This window comes from Brachyistius frenatus, unplaced genomic scaffold (genome assembly GCF_029030835.1).
Source record: "Brachyistius frenatus isolate BFR_SWC_R1_liver_20210118 unplaced genomic scaffold, ASM2903083v1 Contig_102, whole genome shotgun sequence".
Taxonomy (NCBI): Eukaryota; Metazoa; Chordata; class Actinopteri; family Embiotocidae; genus Brachyistius; species Brachyistius frenatus.
In genome coordinates this window covers 137,279-160,147 of record NW_027210701.1, presented here as the reverse complement: position 1 = coordinate 160,147, position 22,869 = coordinate 137,279, and the positions used below count along the sequence as shown (strand labels likewise).

The window sequence follows — 22,869 nt, the reverse complement described above, 5'->3', positions numbered from 1 at the left end:
CTGTGGGTGTCCCTGCACGTGGAGCTGCAGCCCTGCAGGTGGCGCCCTGCAAAGCTCTCCCGGCTTTGTGTGTGTCTGTGTGTTTACTGTCAGATGAGTATTAACCTGCTCATGCATGTCAACGTGCTGTTGAACCGTGTAATCCTCTTCTCTCAGGCCAGGCGTGAAGGTTGACGGGAGGAGGATGATGATGATGACTCTGAGGCGAAGAGCTCACGAGAATCTGAGGAAACCTGCAGCGGCTTAAAAACTAGAAGAGGGCGACAGTAACGCAAGACATTTGAACTACATTACAACATGAGTAGAATGTAGAAAATTATGAGGAAATACACATTTTGATTTAATTCTGATTACAGTTTACAGCCAATATGATTGGTTAATTAAAACCAGCTAATTTGATATTTAATTCTCCTTTTTAAGCAGAAATGACAAACTTTTCCCTCTTTTTTTGCATCACAACAACCTATTTAATGTTGGACAAACAAGATACCAGAAATCTTGAATTTAGGAAACTTTTATGAGCATTTTTTCTCTATTTTCTGACATTTTATAAACAAAGTTATCAATAATTTAAACATATTCATGGTGCATTTAAACAATGTAGGGTGATGAAGCAAAATCTGATTAAGTAGCTGATATATTTTGGTGGTTTTGGTCGCGGCGCATCTTACCACTGCGTTCGCGGAGCTGCTGTAATGCGGTGCACACGGTTAATGTGATCGCTAAATGAGGTTAATGGGATTGTCCGACCGTGTGCAGTGAAGACTGAGATTATCTGTTGGATGGAGATCAACTCTCAGCTCAGCAGCAAACAGCTGGCCGCATCAATTACCTTTTTTTTTAATTCGACCAAGCGTGACTCAAAGAGTTTACTTACAACACAGCAGAAGCAGGTGGGCAAGAATTCACCTGCAGGATGAAAAGCCAGGTGTTTTCTGTCTTTAATGTTTGATTTGATTTAATTTGTTCCAGATTTTCTGCAGAAAGTGACGTCCTCGCAGATGCGGAACAATCACCGCTCCTCTCGGTTTTATTTGGTGCAGCCGGTGTGATCACATCAGCATAAATGCAGCAAATCTTAACGGTAGTTGTCTTGTCTTTATCCAGGAAAGTCGACGCCTCGACCCCTAAAAGATCAAATTCAAGAAGCTGGGTGGCTGCAGACGCCTTGAAAACACTTTGAATTTACAGCGTTGCAAATGAAGGAGTGTTTTTTTCCTTGAGCACCTTCATATTTGGGAATAAATACATTCACAAAATATCGTAACCGTGGAGGCAGGCGTGTTGGGACTTGATCATTTTATATAAGACAGCAGAAAGATGAAGCAGACCTCGAAGATTCAGAGAAACACTGCAGGTTTTCCAGATGCATTTAAAAACTTTCAGGTAGTTTTGAACCTGTTCGCTCCAAGAAAAATAAATCTGGTTATAAAAAAAATAATAATAAAACATTCAACAGAAGGCTGTACATGTGTCACACACAGACTTTGTAATGAAAAATGTAGAGAAACAAACCACAACATCAGCACTTGAATATTCAAGTATAATAAGTCAACACATACAAAACATTCACCAGAGGACAAATAAAATAAAAACCGTTGGTTTCTTCCTTGACTACAAATCGGTGGGATCCGTTTCAGCACCTGAAAACGAGGGTTTGTGTGTCTTTGTTTGTGAACCAGTGAGGTGTGTGTTTATCTCCCCTCCTCCCCCACCTCGCCACACTGTTGTGAGGTTGGTTGTTCATTAGGAGATCTTGTTGTTCAGCTGTCCGGGGTATTTCTCGAACCGCCTCTCTGCCTCCTCGCTGAACGCGTCACCTGCAGAGGAATAAAAACAAACAGCGGATGAAGCAGCGTGAAATGACAAAGCTGCTGTCGTTCTGGTGTTTCTGGCTGCTCACCGATGTGACAGTTGTGCAGCCAGATCCGGTGTCCGTCGTATTTGCAGTTGCATTTCATGGCGTTGTTGGTGAAGTCGCTCTCGGCCACCTCTTGATTCGGGTTGATGACGATCTGAAGAGGTGGAAAAAGAAGCGTCTCGTTTGTTGTTGTTGTTGTTGCAGTTAGATCAGCTGAAGGCTTTCAGCTTTCCACAAAATATATCAACGAGGGTACAAGGACACAAAAATAATCAGACCTGATGAGTGGCTGCTCTAAACTGACCCGTTAAGAAACATCTGATTGAAGGGGCAGAAAATTCTCCTAGAATTTGTCCTTCAAGCCTGATTCATCACGGCTGCAATGAAGATGATTCACGTGTATTCCTGCACTGTTGCAGAATTTTCTTTTTCCAGCAGGGGAGTCAAAATGGAGAGTGGTAAATCAAAAATGTAGAATTTGTAACTCCCATGGAAAACATTAAGAATAAGGAAAAATAAGGAAGGAAAAAGAGGAACACTTAAAAACGGTGGCGATCAAATGTGAGCTGTCTTTTTGTTTACATTTTTAAACACGTTTTTCTTTTTCATGTATCACATGTACACTCTACGGAGCAGTGGATCACACTCAGTTGTGTGTGATGTCGGGTCAGACTCACGAACCCGAGACGTCAATTCTGTCTGACAGTTAAGACGCCGAAACAAGCCGCTGCTGATTTTTCAATCCAGTCACGCGTTGATGCATTTTTCGGCTCTTTGGTGATATTTTATTACACGTGTTGAGTTTGGCGAAGACTTTGTGAGGTTGTCACCTGCAGGATATAGTTTCCAGGGTTGACGTCGGTGATGTCGATCCACTGGCAGTCGATGTCGTGTCGGTACAAATCCCAGCAGCCCACCGTGATGCCCTGGTCGCCGAAGTTGGCGCACTCGTACCGTTTAGAGATGCCTGAGTGTCACAAATTAAAAAAAAAGATGGACTCGGTTGGAAACTTATGAAAGAACAACAAAGACAGAAGAAAAGAAACGGAGATTGATGAGAAGCGTCCGACTGACCCTCCTGACAGTCTGTGTCCTCCAGACAGAAGCTGGCTTTGTGTCCTTCTGCCACTTTGGTACCGTTGGCGTTCAGCAGGTCGTAGTGGGTGAAAATGTCCATGCTGTGGTAGTGGCTGTAAAAAAAATGTGGAAAGAAATAAAGATGTGGTTGTTAAAAGCGTTCCAAAATTCATAAATTCCTCAATTTAAAATGCAATTGCAAATGGCATCAACACCAAAACAAAGTTATGTTTCTGAGTTTTATGAGACTTTTTAACCTTAAATGGACAGAACAGGTGAGATTAGACTTCAACCTGGTAAATTATGTTATTCTAAGGAGACCTGGCTTCATAATAAAAGACGATGTTACCCGTGGCAGGCGTGCCAGACCCAAGAGTGGCGTCCGGCCTTCGGCTTGAAGTCCGCCCGGCCGATGTTGTGGATCTGAGAGGAGAAGCGCAGCAGACGCCGGTGTCCGTACGGCCAGTTGGCATTGGCGGCGGATTTGGACAGGCAGTCCTCCTCGGCGGCGCAGTAGAGCATGTGAAGAGGACGGTCCTCTATGTAGACGGTCTGCTGGACCATAGGGGCGTTCAGGACCAGGTCGGAGGCCGCTGGACGCACAGGAAGAAGAAGAAGAAGGATGAAGACTAGATTGGATTCTTTAAATTCTCTCTGCGGTGTCGATCAGAAATACTTTCCTTTCAAGTATAAGTACTGTATACATTTGTATTGAAGTCTTATAGAAGACAGACTGGACAGAAAAAACAAGTGGATTTAAATTCATACTTGATATTATTTTTCCATCCATGTGTCACAAATTAAACCTCTCTTTTTTATGTAATAATGTGCAGAAAAAAAAATCATGTTATAATATCTCATATTTCTCTCCAAAAAGGTGGAAAATGCGATAAAAGGAGCTCAAGCTATAATAGAACTCAGTTGAGGACCTGTCAACACATTATTGCATAAACTGGAGAGTTTTGCTTTGGAAGAAATCTAACATTTTTGATGATGTAATAAAAACTTTATGACTTAGTGGCCCTGTTGCGTAATCATATTATATTGATATGTTTTTTCTACATTTTGGAGGAATATGGAAAAGCACTTTAATGAAGTTTATAGCTCACACAGCAGAGGTGCAACTGGAGCTGCAGGTGGATGAAGGGCGGTGATTAGATAATTACAAAAGTTGAAATATTACAGTGACATGTCAAAAACATTACGAACAAAATGAATGCGTTGACGCTGGACATGTTAGCTGATTTTATCGCGGCTTGTCGAGTTTCATTTTGAAGTTCACCTCCCTGTTGTTGCAGCAATAATGTGACATTTAGGAGAAATGGAGCCGCAGCAGTAAAGCGCTCTCTTCCTTCCCGCCGCTGTCACTCACTCTCCGAGCAGATGACCCCCGCGGCGAACTTGGCCGCCGCCTTCTGGCAGCTGACGCTTTTGTGGCGCTGACACTGACTCAGAGACATCTCGCTGCCCATGCACTTCACGCCGCTCATCACCATCTCCGTCACGTTGCTGCTGTCCCAGTACCACGTTTCCTTAGAAGGCGACAAACAGAGGAGCACGGTGCATGAATCCGGAAATAATCAGAGTTCAGAGAAACAGATGTTCATGACTCATGTTTGTCTGCAGGCTGAGGACGCGGTGTAACGCTGAGTTTAGGACAGCTGGGGGACGATAACTTTTCTCATCCCCAGCGTGATTTAATAACCATCCTTCTTACTGTAGAGCTTCGAAACTCAAAGCCACTATAAACCAGTCAAACACTTCCGACTGAATATCTGCTGAACCTCTGGCTTTATTCTATGTTTTTTATCTTGCATTGAAATTGGTTTTTTTTCCAAATATTAAAAGATACAAATAAAATGCTACATCTTCTCTTTGGAAAACATTCACTAATGTTTGAAAGTGACAGATCTCATAAACTTTTACAATCCTGTAAAAGAACAATTAACAAATCCATAAAATAATGTCATAATTTTGTCACAAAGAGATGTAACTTTGCACAGTTTTCCTGCTTTAAAAGCTTGAAAACTTTTGTTTGCTGCTTTTCATTGAACTAAATTTGAGGACCCTGATTAATTTCTTGCACTGTAACTTTTAACCTTTCATTTCATATATGCGTATATATATATATCTCTTTTAGCTTGTTTTTGTTTCTTTTTTTTAATGCTTTTCATCGCTTTTTATGGTGCATGTCTTTCGCTTGATGTTTTTAATGTTTTTATGTAACGCTCTTTGAGATGCCTTGTTGTTGAAATGTGCTATACAGATTAACTTGCCTTGATACTCACCACAGTTTAAAGCATCAATAATGAGCAGGGATTAAAATGAATGTGCATGTGATGATGTGTTGTTTTGTGTGCAGTTTGCATCCAAAAATCAAATCATTTCATGAATCATTTTAAGCTGTTTGTCACACTTTCAGTCTCGTTTTGTCCCTTTAAATGTTATTTAAAAGTAGTTTTTTGTAGATTTATTTTGAAATATTTGTGTAATTTGCTGTCTTTAAATTATGTTTTGGGGAAGTTGTTTCATTAAGACAGTGTATATGCTTTTATACACTTCCATGTGGCTTCTCTGTTCCTTCAGTCTCTGCAGACAAAAGGTGTAAATACATTTTGATTTATGACTCTGTGACTCCATAATTTAAAGCGACAAATTAAACCCATAAGATTTTTTTTTTTATTCAAAACTAGGCTTATTTGTTTTACTGAAAATGGAGTTTCCCTTGCTTGCAATGTTGATTTCATCATGAATTAATATGTCAGTGACTCTGTATTTACCTATTTTTAATGTTTTTTTTTCTGCTCTAGATGCATGAATAAATATCTCTTCGTTTCAAGTCTCCGGTCCTACTCACAGTGATGGCATGCATGGAGTAGCCGAGCCCTAGCTGCCTGCACACCACCATGGCTTCCTTCGTGGTCCAGCCTGTGCTGCACACTGTGCCCCACTTGGACCCCACCCGAACCTCCACCCGGCCCTCATAACTGTTGCGGCCGGCCACGATCCGGATCTGCAGAGACGTCCTGCTGGGAGTCAGTGAGGGGACACACTTCCTGTCCTGTCTCTGAACCGTCTGAGCTAAAACTACCGGCAATTTCACACGCGCACGCATACACACGCACGCACACGCACACACACACACACACACACACACACACACACACACACACACACACACACACACACACACACACACACACACACACACACACACACACACACACAGAGTCCTGAGGCGGCGGAGGGAAAACGAGCTGCTGAAGCTGAGGTTTGGTTAGTCTTTTCTGGGAGAGCAGAGCGCCGACGTGGTTTCCAGATGAGGTCATCGCTTGGCTGCGGTGGTGAGTGGTTTTGAGTTTGATTAGAAACTTCATGTGAGCCTGTTTTGGTCTGAAGAGAACTGCGCAGCATGTGGCTCTTCTATGTAGAGAAAGAAGCATCTACTGCATATGGAAATCATAATTTACTGTCATATATTAATGCATATATGTTCAGATAGCTTTGGAGCTTCATTTTAACGAATAAGTCTTCGTAAAATCTGCAACAAATGTGTGACTAAAGACTAAAAATGGTTTATATTTGAACATATTTGTACGTAAATGTCCGTAACACTCCCTACGTGACAGTGAACACACTCCCGTCGCTGGCTGCCAGAGAAGCTGGATTCAGCATCCTCAGAAACAGACAACCAGCTAGAGGATTTAAATCACGTCTGAAGTTTACGGAGCTGGTGACCTACGGCTGTCTGAGACAAATAAAAGCAGAGTGAAAAGATCACGAGCAGCTTCCAAACCTCTTTAAAACCTTCTGAGGAAACACGACCTGAGCTGCAGACGGTGGGTTCCACTTATATCAGACGATGATGCGACAATAGGAAACGTGATTTAACAGAAGTGAGAGGTTTTATGGATCATTTGTCAGATTTTCGGGATGTAAATGGGGGAAAATTGCAGATAATGTGTCGCCAAAACAAAATGGTTCAACAACATGACTGTGACTTCAGCTTAGTTCAGAGGTGAATCAGATTTGTTTCTCAGATCAGATCTTTAGGAACAATGAGAATTGGTGTGTCCGGACGTCAACAACAACCTATCTGCATGGGTTGCCGTGGTAACGGCGTAGCTACGCTGGTGACGCAGCTTTCCAACATGAAAATCTGCCAGTGCAGAAAAAGTTCTGTTTCCAAAAGAAATCACTGCTTTCCAGAATTTTTGGAAAATACCAACCATGCTTCTGCTGCAGAGGCCACTGGTTGTAAATGACAGTCCATTATATTTGCATATGTCCTATACACACTAACAGGAAACCGTTCGCTCAGCTGCGGGAACTCGTCCCGGCTCGTGTTAATAACCTACTTGCAGGCCCTGGTTAGCGTAGCCCAGGCCCAGCTGCCTGCAGGCCACCGTGGCCTCCCTGGCGCTCCAGCTCTCCCCACAGATCAGACCCCACCTCTGGGTCCCGTTAGAGTCCAAGCTCAAGACCTCCAAGCGGCCCTCGTAGCGGGTCCGGCCTCCTGTGATCTGGATCTGTGTGAGACGGCGAGGTTAGGAGGCAGGAAGCAGAGCGCAGACACACAGGAGCCGGGTTCGATAAAAGACTCAACTGCTGATGATCAGATTTAATCAACTTTAACTTTGATTTGATACTTTTTTTGCGTTTTCAACCCCGGCGTCTGTGTGTATCTACAGGAGACATGGGGGGAGTATTAAAGCAAAATCACTGCTGTCAGAAAAAAAGCACTCGCAAACATTTCGTTTTCATGAGTACAACAAAAATGATTACATTTTTAAACATATTTTTTTAAGCAAAAATAATTGGATTTGAACAATTAAACCAATTCAAGAAATATTAAACTTCAAGCTCAGGAAAAGGTCAAATATCTTTTTTTGTGACATCAGTGAAGAGGAATTATTGGTTGACGACAGATGTGAGATTTCTCTACAACCTTTCTGTTACTGCAATCTGTAAAATCTCACATTACTGCGCAGACAGAAGAGACGGTTAAAGAGGCGAGTTACTGATGCAGAAACAGAAGATACACATTAAAAAAAACAACTTTCCCATTCTTCATAATCATAAACTGATATAATCTGATGTCATTTTTCAAAAGAATATGGATCAAATTTCTTGCACTTGTGTAAAAAAGGAAGCATGTTAGTTAGTGAGGAGGTTCAGGTCTGACCGAGGTCTCGAGGCCCATGTAGGGCACGTTGCAGCGGACGGCGGCGTCCTCCATGTGCTGGCAGTCCTCTGACGTGATGTTCTTAAAGGGGCAGCTCCAGACGGACTTCTCCTGGCCGAGGCACTTCACCTCGTTCATGTAGATCGGACCCATTCCTGCTCAGAGACGCAGACACACAGACACATAAACGCCCTGCTTTACATTCCCTCTGCAAACTCCCACTGCATCTCTACGTGCCGTCGCACCGCGAGGAGTTCCTCTTATGCAATTCCACTGAAAGGAATTCCTTCAGCAGCTTCGGTGACGCTCTGGAAATTTTTCTTCGACAGGTGGTGGTCTGACATCAGTCTGAGCACAGAGCAGGTACGCTGACACAGTCCACCCCGACCCCCCCGACCCCACCTCTTGTGCAAACACGAGAGCAGACGTCTCCGCCCAGCATTTCCGAGAAGACCCCTTTAAAAGACTGCTTGTTTCTTCCTTTCGGTGGAATCTCAGAGCAGATCACCCACAAACTGAACACACCTGCATGCTGCCGGGGAAAATCACCAAGGACTTAATCAGACATTTGTTTAGGAGAGGAAGTGATTAGGCCCTCACAAAAATAGTCTTACCTTTAAAAAAATACATATAAATCAGTAAAGGCGCCAGAAAATATGTCATGCACATATAATACTTTGTCTTTTTTAGTAATTAATCTCCACTAGTTACAAGTTATAAATGAAAATAGTTCATAATCACACAAATTATGACTCTTTCAGGAAACAACTTTAAACTACAACATCCATGTCCTCTGTGATCCTGCATTAAAATGTGCAGAGAGAGTTCATGTCAGGAATGTAGGAATGTGACTTGCAATTGGGAAGAAGACTTAGAGATGAGGCTCTAATTGTTGTAACTTGATCAGAGAGAGCACCGTAAAGTATCTCTCATTCTTTAGATTTCTCTTCTTCATGCTCAGCATTCCTTTTCTTATTAAAAAGCTCCAAACGAGAGATAGCTGCAGGAACGTTGGGAGAAGATTGTCGGGTCATCTCTTCACCCGACAGATTAGAGAGGTGGTGGATTGAAGAGACGGTTATTAACGTTTCCTGCCTCAGGTGACGGTTTGGAGGGATTTATTCGTTCTGTTATATTAAATAGGGATTTTCAAGCTAGAAAATGTGGATTATTGCAAATATAACAGTTCATATTTTCCAGGTTCGAGTATTTTTTTTTATTTCTATTGAGTTATTCTTTGAGGGGGTCTCACAGACCTTCAATTTTGATTCAAAAAAAGTAAATCTCCCAACATTTCTGCAGAGATTACATCATTGATTGATTGAGTCAGATCTCTATGGGTGAAACGAGAAATCCGATTTTTTTTTTTTGAGAGTTTAGCTAAACTGGAAACATTCTTATGATAACAAGGGGAACTTTTAGATGCCTGTTGAATACAGGCTGGAGAACTCACTCAGGACAAAATAATGCTTTTCAAGCCTTGCAAAAATCCTATGTGGGCTGAATATTGCAAAGGCCTCCTCTTAAACAGTGGGTTGATTACTTCCTTTCAACATTTTTTTCTGAATACACAAAGCAAAAAAAAAGTTGTTATTTTTCTCCTCTCAAAATGCATACTGCATTAAATAGCCTGCTGCCTAATTTTGACCAACAAATTAGTCGACAAATGAGGCGTACTGTAAAGTTGTTAGAAATCAAAACCTTATTTTAAACCTCTTGGATGAGCAACCTGTGCAAATGAAATCCTCATCACCATTTAAATGTGCTCCTTTGTTTATACGGATTTGCTTTTTTTTTTTTTATTTATTTATTTTTTTTATGACTTGACAATTTTTTTTCCGGTCACCCTTCATCCCGTTGTTCCCCACCTTGTCCCATGCGGGCGCCGGTGAGAGCCTCCTTGGCGCTGCCGAAGCCGAGCTCCCTGCAGACGACGCTGGCCGACTGCAGGTTCCAGCGGTCGTCACACACCGTCCCCCACTCGTTGTCCTTCAGCACCTCGACCCGGCCCTCGCCCAGCCGGGCTCCTCCCTTCAGCCTCACGTTGCTCTACAGGCACACATCAAGAACATCTGACCCACCTGGCAGGCACAATCACACTGTTTGTAAATGTTGCACATTTCATTTAGTCCACAACTTTCTTTACCGAGATTTTAAGTTTCTTCTTCAAGCCGCTGTTTTGCATGAACAGCGGTCCCGGCATGCAGCTGATGACGGCCGCCGAGCCGCCCGCGCAGGACGACGTGCCGTTGGGCTTGCTGAACTCCAGAGGGCAGGCGGCCAGGTGGACCTCGGTGCCCGAGCAGGCCACAGAGTGGATGTGGAAGTAGCTCTTCTGACGCTCCAAATACAACCTGGAGGCAGCAGAGAAACGTGGAAGGAGTGTGGTGAGGGAGGAAAGATTCAGCTGTGGGTACACAGAGAAAATTAAAGGCCCTGACGTTCAGCTTTTAAGGAATACATGAGCATATTTCTAAACATACGACCACATGAATGAACCAAACTGAACACAGGCTCATGTCATTGTTATGCACACCTATCAAGATTATGAAAACGTGATTTCAAGGCCGTGAGTACGAAAATTTCCCAAATATTCGAACCATTTCTTTCGTTTTTCTTGAAAATAAATGTGCTCATACGTAGAAAATGTATATAAGGACATGAATTGAATATTTAAACATTTGTGGGTGTTTTGCTTCATAGTTTTTGTCCCCTCTCGAGGGCAGCTGGTCCCACTACAGAAGTTGGATGTAGCTTCCAACATCCAACATTTTTTTGGGGCTAATCCGCATCAGCTGAAATGAAAGTGTGTTTTGTGGAAGCATCAGCATGTGTGTAGGTCGTTTTGAGACGGCTTTAAATTTACCCACAGGCTTGTTTATCCTCAGATTACCTTTTGCCAGGGCTGCTCTGTTTAGACTTAGAGTTAGCTTTAGCTTTGGATGTCTGCCTGCAAGGTAAACACGGGTTAGACTGCACAGACAGGAGGAAGAATTAAAAAAAAAACAAAGCGACAAAGTGAATAATCACAGCGACAAAAGTTACACTATGCACAATTATGTTAAAGATGTAGTTACACTGTTCCGAAGGATGTGGCACATTCAACACATCTTTATCCACAGATGCTGTTTTTCAACACAAAACACTTTACTTAAAGGTTCTTATACTTTAAAATACCAGTTTATTGTACAAAAGTCCCAGATTAGTTGAACCAGACACATCCTTCATCTAAAAACACAAATATGACAGAAACATTCATGGAGATGTAGATATTAAGGAGTTATTTTGATGTTTTTAACCGACACCGACACAAATGGCCAAAAGTATGTGGACACACTTTTTTTTTTTTTTTTTTTAGTTAATTTGGTGATGTCATGGCTGCACTGTCCATAATATTTTTGGCCACCTAGCGTGCCACATGTAAAGCACAGTCACTGACATGTAGTTAGTAACAAGTTTATGATATTCTGGTTATCTGTTCTTTGTATGACACTGCTTCATGTTTGGATAGGACGTACATGACGTGTAGATGTTTCCGTTCCCAGGAGGTCGAATAACTAAAGCGTGATGATCGTATAAAAGATCGCACACGCTTCGTGTTGGCGGGTTCTTCAACTGTCTCAAAATAAGAGTTAAAACTTGACTCTGGTCAAAACCTGAATCAGTTAGAATCTGCAAATTTTTAATATGTTGTTCAAACTGGAAAAAAGATTCAAATAGAAGTCTTTCTTTTTCAGTGTTCTGGTTGTATTAAACCAAACTGTCCTTCAGGCTAATGTAAACCAATTTTAATAGGATGAGTTTCATCTGTCACTTTTCTTATTGTCACCAAATCCCATAAACATTAAATATTGTTCTTGAGTCCAAAAACTATTAAAAACAAATCGATCTATTCAATTCATTGTAATAAACATACACTGTAGTTTCTTTTAAGTTACATATTCACCATCTCGTTGCTGTAAATACTCACAAATCTACCAAATATGTATTAATCTGCAGTTGAAAATAGTCATTATCAATTTAAAAGTAGCTCCAGTTTATGTTAAGTGCGCTAAAGATTACAGTGACACTTTTATTTAAATGAAACTTTATATTCGTGACCAGTTTTCCGTAGATTTACATCTTCAGCGGGAACTAAAAGGACTCGTGACTGCTTTGTTGTTTATGATCTTTCTATAGGATTTAATAACAATAATAAACACATAGACAACACCAGCGTTGTCATTTAAGGTGCTATTTTTGTCAGTGTTTTCACACCACAATCAAAGACTATTGAATTTTTGCTGATTAATTATTTGTTTTCATCTCTTTAAAGCGCCTTCTTGGTGCCTTATAACTGTCAAACACAGAAACATAACTGGACTGACTTCCTGATGCTTGGAGTCCAACGTGGCAGGCTACGCCCGCCCGGGACTCTGAGCACGCTCAAACAGACTCGGCGGATTATTTGCAGGTTCTAACAGATGCAGATCGCTTCATGTCGTATGGACTCGCGTCAGTGATTATTTTTCAGTGTGAAGAACCCAGAGTTACTGACCTCCACCAAAAAGCATGCCAAAATGAGGAACAGGATTTTCATCAGTTAGTGTTAGATTAAGAGGGCTAATCCATCTGACATGGCACAGATTGACAACATCTGTCCCATCAAAAAGTTTATTAGGTGTTTAGTAAACAATTATTTAGGATGTTAAGTGTTCATTTGTCAAATGAAATCACACAAAAATCATTGTACATTAAACTACAAAAAAATAAATTTCAGTGATGTGGTCTCAATCTGTGCCAGTGAGTCATGTTATAAATTTTTTTAAAAAAGGGACAAAGAAGAAGAAGAGTAAGCCTCCACACAGTAGGATAAAATGAAATATCATGAAGATATGATATTAAAGAGAGGGGAAACGCTCAACTAGGTGTCCTCCTACACTAACGGGAAACCCACTGTCGACGCTACAGCGAGCAGACGGAGGTGGACGGTGGGTTTTCCCTGCGACAGAGTACCTTCCACCGGCCGAAACATTAACCTTCGGCCTGGAGAGCTTCTCGGCCGCTCGCTTGTTCAGACGTCTGCAACAGTGAGACGGACGGATTCATTCACACGGAGCAGAGAAACTATACATGCAAACACACACTTCGACTGACTGCCTCTCCACGCACACACACGCACACGCACACGCACACACACACACACACACACACACGCACACACACACGGTACTGGAGGGTGAATAACATTTTTGACATTCCACAGGTTTCCATTATATCAAGTTACAGACTTCAGGTCAGCGATGTACGTCACAGTCACAGAGCAGCTCGACCAATCAGAGATCAGCACTTCATCAATACGCCATCCATCTGAGGTTGATTAGAAGTCTGACCAATTTTTTGACGTGAAAACAGTCAAATTCAAGGATAATTCTTATCGTGACGTTTTGAGACGTCTGAGGGTTGTTCGTGTTATTTTTTTTGTTAACTTCAGTTTAGCTGTTTGTTTAGCTGTTTTTTGGTGAAATTAGCTAATTAGTTTTTTGCTTGGCCAAATGTTAGATGTTAACTGGATGTTAGCTGTTTGTTAACTTGAGTTTAGCTGACGGAGGGACTGAGCACAAAGAACAATCAGCCGGTTTCTGTACAGCGAGCAGGTTGCTTTCACCCCCGTTTTAACTCCCTCGGCCTTCACACACGCCTGAGAGAAAACACACACTTCCCCTCGGACGACTGTGAACCATCTGTCGGAGGATTAAAACGGCCTCGAGTGGAGCGCAGACAAGAATGTGTGGAGTCACACTGGAGGGAGCGACGGGGGAAAAGAAGGTGGAGGTCTGAGGCAACATCGGCGAAGCCCCCGAGCTCATCCACCACAGCAGCTCTCTTCAATGTGGAGTATTTTTCATAGAATAGTTTGTGATTTATAAAGAAAAACCGAGAATAAGTTTGAATACTGACTGTTAAATGTGCATTTTTTTTTTTTTTATATACACAAACTGATTTGACCACTCAGGTTTTTATCACAATCTCAAGACTTTGAAGCCCAAACTGTCTTTGAATGAATTCAATTTCAAAACTTAATTTCACAAACAACAAATCAAAAATGAAGTGCGTTGTTTGTTATTTTCTGCCGCGAGCTGTTTTATCTAAGATGTAAAAAAAAAAAAAAAAAAAAAAAAAATAGAGCAAAAACACAAACTGGATTGGACCTTTAATTTCTGCAGGCAGTTAATCCTCATCACTCTTCAACTTCATCTGCAAAGCAATGAACAGCGACTGCGAGGATGCAATACGTGACGCGCGCGCGCGCGCGCACACACACACACACACACACACACACACACACACACACACACACACACACACAAACATGACCTTTCTGTCTCTCGGTGGAAAAAGTCTGACCCAGAAGAACACAAAAATCGGACCCTCGCATGAACACTTCGGTCACAGCCGCTTTGCTGCAGACGATGGAGGAAGTCTGCACACATTCCCTCTCACGACCACAGTAAACACCCGCCGCCGTAATGTCAACTCTCTGCCGAACAAAGACTGAGAGGTCTTGCTTATGGTTTGGTCGACGTGTTGTTGCCACTTGGCGTCACAGAATAAAACCGTGGGAAAGTCGCAGAGGCTGCAGCAACACGGCCCAAAGTGAGGCCAGTTTCCCGAGCACAGTAACTCCCACTGGGGAAATTAAAAAGACCCTGCACATTCAAGGATATTGATTTAATGCACTCATGGTTTGCAGGCTGCATTATTATTTTTTTTTATCTGATTAAAGAAATTAAGTTAAGGAGATGTGCTTCTGTCAAACATAAAGCTACTTGCAGTAGCCTGTTGGCTTATCTTAGCATTAAGACTGGAAACCGAGGCAAACAGTGAGCCAAGAAACATTAGATTAGAAGTCTTTATGCTAAATTAAGACAACCAGCTACTTGCGCGAGCATCACATAAATCTTCTCTCTTCTCACAAATTTCCTAAAACATCAAAGATAACCTTTGTGTAGCCATGACGATGAGCTGCAGTTTTGTTTCCACAAAATGAGAGAGTACAGATTTATCTTTTATTTTTCCTTCTTGCAGTTTTGAAAGGTGACTTATGGACACTTCTTTCACAGGAAGCGATAAATCAAGGGGACACATGAGACATCCCTGAAACAGCAGAGGACTCCCTAAAGTTAGCTTTAACCTCACGAGCCCATGCCAGAGTCAGGTTGTCACGGCAACTTACTTGTAGAAGTTCTTGTTGACCTTCCTCTCGTGTGGGAATCCCAGCATGCCGCAGACCACGTGGGTGTTTTTGATGGTCCATCCCAGGTCGCAGATCTGCGCCCAGCCGTCTTTGTACCTCACCTCGACGATGCCCTCCGTGATGGGCAGCTTCTTTTTCGTCATGGCAACAACGGGCCGGAGCCGCACCTCTTCCACTTTGTTCTCGACGACCTGCGCCTGGAGGGACGGAAGAATTGAACTACTTTATCTGTTTATGAAGGACATAAAAGTGAACTTTTCACAAGGCAACATTTATTTATCATTCATACTGACATTCGATGATCAATCACTGTTTTTAGGGAATAAAAGGAGGTTTTTGTTTCCCAAAAATCACAACATTTGGGTGACATAAGTCTTAAAAGAGCAGAAGATGACAGACTGCACAGTGAGTCACTGCTCTAACAGAGTAATTTCAGCTCTAATCGTCTCACTAACAGCTCATAGGAGGTAAACGTGACCATCTCCGATTGCCAGTTTTGCTCCGACTCACTTCCGCTGTGGTTTATTTTGAAGAAAAAAAAAAAAAAAGACTGGCTGTGGTCACAGATTAAAGTCTGGACAGAAAGAAGGAAGAGTGGTTATGTATCCAAAACAAATCCGCCCACTTATTCTCACGAAACTTCTTTTTTCTATGTGACAGAGACACCTCGTCCAGTTCTTCTCTGGAGGTCTGGAGATCTGCAGAGTCACCAGACTAACCTTGTTCCCCTTGGACCGTTCAGTTAAGCAAACAAACATCAAAGAGTGCAAATGTTAATGCAGCATACCGCCTCACTGCGTGTCCTCAGAATAAAGTTTAAAACTAATTTAAAGTACACACTGGAGAATGCAAAATAGCACACAATCCCAGTTAAGGTGTTGGAAGTCAACTACTTCCTCCAAATACTCATCAAGTATCTTTTCAATTCCACCAACAGCGGGGCTATCATTGGGATTATTTATGTACAGGTGGACCTCCGTGTGGGTTCAACCTAAACCAGAGTCTATGATCTGTGTTTACGAGCTCGTAGCAGCTTCTCGATGAGCTCTGAACCTCGTATTTAAAAACTCTCTCTTTTAAATGCGTTTCGGGGACCTACGTCGATAACGTTCGAGTCCACGAAGCCGGGGATCCGCTCGTCTTTGCACACGACGCCGGCGTCCTCGTCGTGAGTGCAGTCGCTGTTGCCCCAGCCGCGAGATTTGCAGTGGTCGATGCTCTTCTCGCCTCCGCTGCACTGCACGTTGTCCAGCCATATCTTTCCTGCGCGGACAGCAGACCGTCAGAGAGGCTGCGGCACACTCGGCAATCAGTCCGGGCACATTTGCGTAAAGATTTGTGAAGGATCATACTTATAATAAATCAGTAAAAAAAAAAGAAAAGTCAACATGAACGCTGGTGGCTCTGGAAGGATTGCTAAATGCTGACATCGACTCGATAGCGTTTCACAGATATAAGTAGAGCCGTCACATTTAATAAATAATCACCTGATTGTCCTCGTTTTGCATCGTTTCCATGTGGTTGTCATGTTTCCGTCACCTGTTTTTTTTTTTTTAGGTTGTTTTCCACCGTTTGAGTTCTGGCTGGCGCTCTTTTTTGTTGTTAAACTATTTTCTTCTGCGTTGGTTTAGTGCCATATGAATGGAAAATGAGCTCCACCGACTGTTTATCTCAGAGCTCTTAACCTCTCGACTTTATCCTGATGCGAATCAACCCATATGAAGATCAGTGATTTATTTGCAAAGCCAAACTTAGAGGAGGTGACTCCTCATATTTGCAGCAAAAATTAAAAAAAAAAGTCAATTAAATTGCAATTTTTTTTTTTATTATTTTTTTTTATGCAAAGTAATCGTGAGCTAAAATATCATGCTCGTGACAGCCATAGGTATAATATTTACCATATTCTCTATCTTAGTTTGACATGTTATCATGCTAACTGATGGTAGTTCGTGCAAAAGGCGGCTGAGGCTGATTTTGCACATATTTGACCATAAACCAGCACAAACAGAGGGACTGGGCAATATTTCAACATTGTTTACAGGCAAAGTACAGGACAACCAAAATTTGGACTTAAAAATGTGTTTCATTGAAAAATCGGGGACCAGCTGGGTAATATCTGTACACAACTACATACAAATCTATTCAATACTTGTGGAGACATTTTATTAAAAATTAAAAATGTCAAACAAAAAGGCTGTGGTTACTGCAGTCAGTAGGAGTCCTCCTCTGGGGACCATGAATGGAAAACAACCCTTCCTGTATTTGTTGAGATGTTTTGGTCATATTTATCACTAAAACTGTAATAATAGACTAAAAATATTCATTAATAACGGACAGTGATTAAGTGTTAGTTTTGGACCTATTTGGAGAACATGACAGGTGGAAACTGCAGACTATAACTTCAAATGTTTTAGACTCTCTAAATAATAGTTTGGAACACTGATTTCAGAATTTTAATCTTCACGATATTATTCAAACCTCCCTTAGTGACAGCTCACACTTCCTGAAGCCAAGTCCCAGGACGTGGCCGGACTCCCGCTCACCTTGGCCTTTGCCATATTTGGCGCTGTGGGTCCATCCCGTGGCTGCGACGAAGCCCAGCTGGCGGCACAGCACGTTGGCGTTGGTGATGGAGAAGTCGTCGTCGCAGATGGTTCCCCACTCTCCCTTGTAGAACAGCTCCACGCGCCCCTCGTTGTGCTTTCGAGGGTATCCGGCCAGTCTGACCTTTAACCTCTCGGCCCGGAGCAAGGCGGACGGGGACGGGGACGGCGTGACTGCCGGCGTGGCTGCCGGCGAGGCCGTGGCGGACGGCGTGGTCTGGCTTAAACAGCCCGGCAACCACAAGGCAAACAGAAGGCCGAAGGCCAACTGCTGCCGCCGGCTGCGTCTCGGCTCCTGCATTATTTCAGCTGCAGAAGAAGAAAAGGGAAAACGTCAAAACGAGTGGCAGGAAACATCTTTGAATAAGAAGACTATAAAACAAAGTTAGATACATAGAAGTTAGAGTTATTATCAGTCCTGAGCACCAACTGAAAGAGAAAACTGATGGTTTTACAGAGTTAAACAATCATCTTTTTATCTTTTTGCATGCAAAACTCCCTCAGATAGTTTTTACATGAAATACATAGTAAATGACACCTACTGTAAATGAGACTTCCTGGTTTGCGCCAGAAACACATGCGAAAAAATACTTTTGCTTGTCATTTTAGCAGTTTCATCTGTCACAAGAGTCGTATTGATTGACCAAACTCTCCGAAACAAAGTCAGCGTGTGTTGTGTTTCATAAGAGAAATCCCATTTCTTTTCAAATTAGTTCCAGCGCAAAGTGAAAAGAGAAACAGTTTCAACACTGATCAACAGCAGTTTGCTTCCAGATACCGTATCGCTCCAGAGTTATACCATTAACTGGGTTTAATATCAACAGAAAAATAATCTTGAATCTTAAAATAAATATATGCATCAGAAGTAGTACATTATACTGCTATAACGGTAGTCCTGCCTGACACACACATGGCATTTCTGAATGGACCCTTTTAACTCTATGCTCCCAAAAGTTATCTTAAATCCAACTCAAACACACACCGGTGGCGCCCCACTTCCACACCCCTCTATCTCTACAAGGAATGCACCATGCTATCATAATATTTCTAATATTTTGTAATATTTCACCAGGAAACTTACATTTTGAAGCCACCTGTCAATGTGGATCCTCCTCAGCACATCATCCACAACATAAGACATTCACGTATTGTCTGAATCACTCAGAGGAGCTGGAAAATATGCTCAGCATGTGGAGGTAGGATTTATGGAAGAGTGTAAAGTTGCTCCACCGGTTTGATTCGAACCATCTGGTCGACTCTTGATGTATATGTACGTGTGTGTTTGTGTGTGTGGAGGGGGGGGGGGTGTCCTCCGCAACCACATGATCGGGCTAAATGCATGCTTATGTTTATGGGAAATGAACATCTTATTTGTCCAATTTCAAAAGCTTTTTGTTTGGTATTGTTCACCATGTGTGTGCTCATGTTTAGTTTTTATTGCACAGACAGCAAATTTTTCCTGCGGGTTAATAATCCTTAATGTTTTTTATTGATAAAACAAGCCAGATTTTCCCCATTAAAATGTTCCTTTCAACATCTCTGTGCAGCTCTGGGAGGACGCTGCATAGGCCTGCTATTGATAACTTCTTAAGCTTTAAGCGAGTGGGGAGGTTGTTCCTGCAGAGACACAAATACAGTAGTGTGAGGTGTTTGTACAGGAACCGCAAACTTAAGGTACGGTTTCCGTAACACGGTCCGAGACTGACTACACCGTCTGAAGGACACACACGTTTACACTGAGCTGTAGTCAGCAGGAGCTTTTAAAGGCAGAGACGCGAAGTCTGAAGATGCATTTTTGTGTTAATGATCTGAATCTGTGATCTTTTTCTGGAATTATTTTTCCAACTTAATCAGATTGGTTGTAGAGGTTAGGCCAAACATATCCTGTGGCAGGCTCTGTTGTATGCACAAGGACAAAACTGATGTCTATCACCTGTTCAGCCAACCTTCATCACATGATGACAGGTGGTGAATCAATGGTTTATTGTTGTCTTGCTTCCAAACCCGGTGTTTCCAGCTGCTGCAGCAGATTCTGGTTTGTAAAATGTAGAGAAAATTACAAAGTAAAGGTCGTAAACAAGTTCACAGTTTATCCAAAATGTGTGGCAGAGTAAGGCTAACGCTAACTCTCAGTTGTAAACATCCACCACAGTTTACAGAGCGCTTCCTGATTCCATTGTACAATCTGTGTTTTTTTCAGACACAAACAGCTGTGCAAAGAGGGATTGTTAGCAACGTTGTGGATGTGCACACTTTTGGTTTTAGTGTCAGTAGTTGATAACCTGCTGGATTATTTGACCTCTAGGACACTCTGCTCCATGATCCAGAGTTCTTTGCATCATAAGACATATCTTTATCGTTTTACTTTTTTATTGTTTTAATCTTTGGTGCTGTCGGAGTTGAGTTATCACAAAAGTATGAAAATAAAATCCAGGTCGAATTAAGTCAAAGTATCCTGTGAGGAAGTTTGAGACACAGTAACGAAAAAGGAAGTCTGTGATTTCTTTAAATAAACAGCAAACAAGCTGATCATTAACTAAATAAATTATAGCGTCTAAAACAACATCTTGATTTGTAGATTTGTTCTGAGGAGCCTCCATCATAACAGGCAGCAGAGCCCGGCCTGAATCTGACTCTAATCAAAGGCCAACACTTAACGTGCTCCCTCTAACTGGAACCAACCCTCTCCTTTTCTCTCCCAGCGGTTTCTCTTCCTCATCTAAACTCTCCATACCAATGTGCTCATGGATCAGATCTCGTGAAAGGCTCAAATCAACCAGCACACAGCTCTGGGCTTTTCAGAGCTGCTGAAACACTTTTGGCCATCACAGATTCTTACTTCCCCCTGACTCACTGCACGCACACACTCCCACCAAAAACACACTCATTTTCTAATCACTTCCAGATAACTGCTGTGCTCCTGTGGGGCTGAAATAAACTGGGAGGGAAAGCTCTAGAAGAAGATTTCCCAGCCTGGCTCCAGCCTGTTGTTCAACTCAGAGGAACTCGGTTGAACCTTAACACGCAAAACAGTTAACGGGAGCCGTATCACAGGGACGACTGATGGATGGATGGATTGGGAGGGAGGGAGGGGAAAGAGGTTCCAGTTATACAAATGAAAACAAAAAGGGAGCGGAGAAAAAAGAAAGTTACACAAGATGGAAATACGTGGAGGTTGAACATAGAAATTATGACAAAGTGCATCTTGGATTCGTTAAAAAAAGATGCAAATTAACAGCAGTGATTTCTAAGAAGGAACAATTTATCTTTCTTGCTTTGTTTTTTAGCTATTAAAGTCTGGAAAACCCATTTTAACGGACTGTTTGACCACCGGGGCTGCAAGTTTAATAACTGATTATAAAAGTGGTTACTTAATGAAGATTTACTTCATTTTCATCATCCTAATGGCATTTTTACACCTTGGCATCCAAAACATTGCTCCAATTGAATCTATATTGACTAAATAATAAATATAGCTGCAGCTTATTTGCCATTTTTGCACCAATTTCACAAATCCCAGCGGGTGGCTCTTCAAATCCAGATCAGCTCACCAAACCAAGGGCTCCTGCAAACTCACAGATTCTCTTCCCCCCCCCCCCCAAGTCATTATTTATCTTTCCTGCTGCAGCATTCCTCACATTTCATAATCTCCCACATGCCCCAAAAATTGGCCAGAAAAATAGCATATTTTATCACCGGGAATATTGAGAACACTGCTGCAGATGGAGCATGATTTACACTCTAGAGCACCAGATTTTCAAAGTAATACAGGAAATCATTTGACTATTAAATGCAGCTTCTTTGTTTTCCTTGTTGAAACACGGCAAACATCTTGCAATTAATGTAAGTTTAAAAGATAAATTACGATTCCACACTCAAATCCTCTTTATTTCTGCCAATAAAAAGTGATTATTAACAAAAGTGCCTTACCTTATGATGCCAGTATGAGGAGGTTATAACGGTTCCAGTGGAGAATGAGGGGGGGGGGTGGAGCTGGGTCTTAAATTCTGATGATCCAGACGTTCATAAACGGAACCACCAAACAGTACAGAAGATTATTAAATATCCCAGAACTTCTTCTAGCTCATTCTCTCCATCAAACGTCTCCAGCGGTTCGCCGAGCAGCAGCCAATCACTCCGTTCAGCGTTATTGTCCGCAAATTGCCAGCTGTACAGACTTCACCGAGGACGAGGAGGAGGAGGAGGAGGAAGGAGCGGAGGACCGGAGGGGGCTGGATTTATTCCCTGGAAAGACACTAACTCTTTCATGAATGGTTCCGTAACAGGCAGAGGCGCCCTTGCGCCAAAAAAACCCACAAAAAAAACCACAATCGTGAAACTGCGCTCATTTCACACGGAGCGCGCTGAGGCGCACACCGAGTGCGCAGGAGATTTACAGCCGGAGTTAAACCAACTTCTACGACCTCCTCAGGATCTGATCAGCCTACATGCCCCCGCAAATACTTCCTAGAGTTTATTTAGACAGCTGGTAGCAGACATCAAATGATGGTCATAAAGCACTATCGCACTTTTCCAAACAGGTGGGGAAAGAATTAAATTGATTTAAGATGGCTGTAAATGTGAAATTAATGGAGCTTATGTTTGCTTTAAATTACGTTATATGACACAATATTATGTGAATTTATTTCATGCACACCTAAAGTTTGACTAGAAATCTCAACTTTAACCTTAACAAATTATAAATAGCATTTTTTTTTTCAATTGACTGTCTCAAAGAAATCAATATCTTTTGGTGAAATTAAGGCGGACAGCAAAAAGTAAAGAATATTTGACAGCTAGAAAGCATGTCAAACATTTTTACTTTACTTACTGCCTTAACTTTACCAGCAAAAACTACTATTTCTACACTAAAACCCAGAAAACATCTTCAAAATATAAAACTTTT

The 22,869-nt window shown here is 42.0% G+C and overlaps 1 protein-coding gene across 3 annotated transcripts; it reads right to left on the bottom strand.

Moving 5' to 3' along the window:
- Positions 1-88: 88 nt before the first annotated feature.
- On the bottom strand, positions 89-22,235 carry loxl3b (lysyl oxidase-like 3b). Of its 3 annotated transcripts, XM_069711749.1 has the most exons (15): positions 21,894-22,235; positions 17,904-18,272; positions 16,460-16,623; positions 15,340-15,557; positions 10,270-10,477; positions 9,992-10,172; positions 8,124-8,278; positions 7,297-7,467; positions 5,796-5,951; positions 4,311-4,470; positions 3,288-3,531; positions 2,936-3,051; positions 2,692-2,828; positions 1,904-2,015; positions 89-1,820 (listed from the first exon to the last, which is right to left on the bottom strand). In XM_069711749.1, exons 2-15 carry the CDS (start codon positions 18,262-18,264, stop codon positions 1,747-1,749), a joined length of 2,457 nt encoding a protein of 818 aa, XP_069567850.1. In that variant the 5' UTR covers positions 18,265-18,272; positions 21,894-22,235; the 3' UTR covers positions 89-1,746. The 3 variants fall into 3 exon arrangements, with proteins under 3 accessions (XP_069567850.1, XP_069567851.1, XP_069567849.1); XM_069711750.1 differs by lacking the exon at positions 7,297-7,467 and having other exon boundaries at positions 90-1,820; XM_069711748.1 differs by lacking the exon at positions 5,796-5,951 and having other exon boundaries at positions 91-1,820.
- Positions 22,236-22,869: the final 634 nt, after the last annotated feature.

Bases quoted from the DNA above. Each gene is read 5' to 3' on its own strand.
- loxl3b (XM_069711749.1), bottom strand. From the start codon at position 18,264: ATGCAGGAGCCGAGACGCAGCCGGCGGCAGCAGTTGGCCTTCGGCCTT. The intron at 7,468-8,123 runs GTCAGACCTGAA...CGTCTCACACAG, and splicing joins ACATGGGCCTCGAGACCTCG to ATCCAGATCACAGGAGGCCG. The intron at 2,016-2,691 runs GTGACAACCTCA...CCACCTCTTCAG, and splicing joins CTGGAAACTATATCCTGCAG to ATCGTCATCAACCCGAATCA.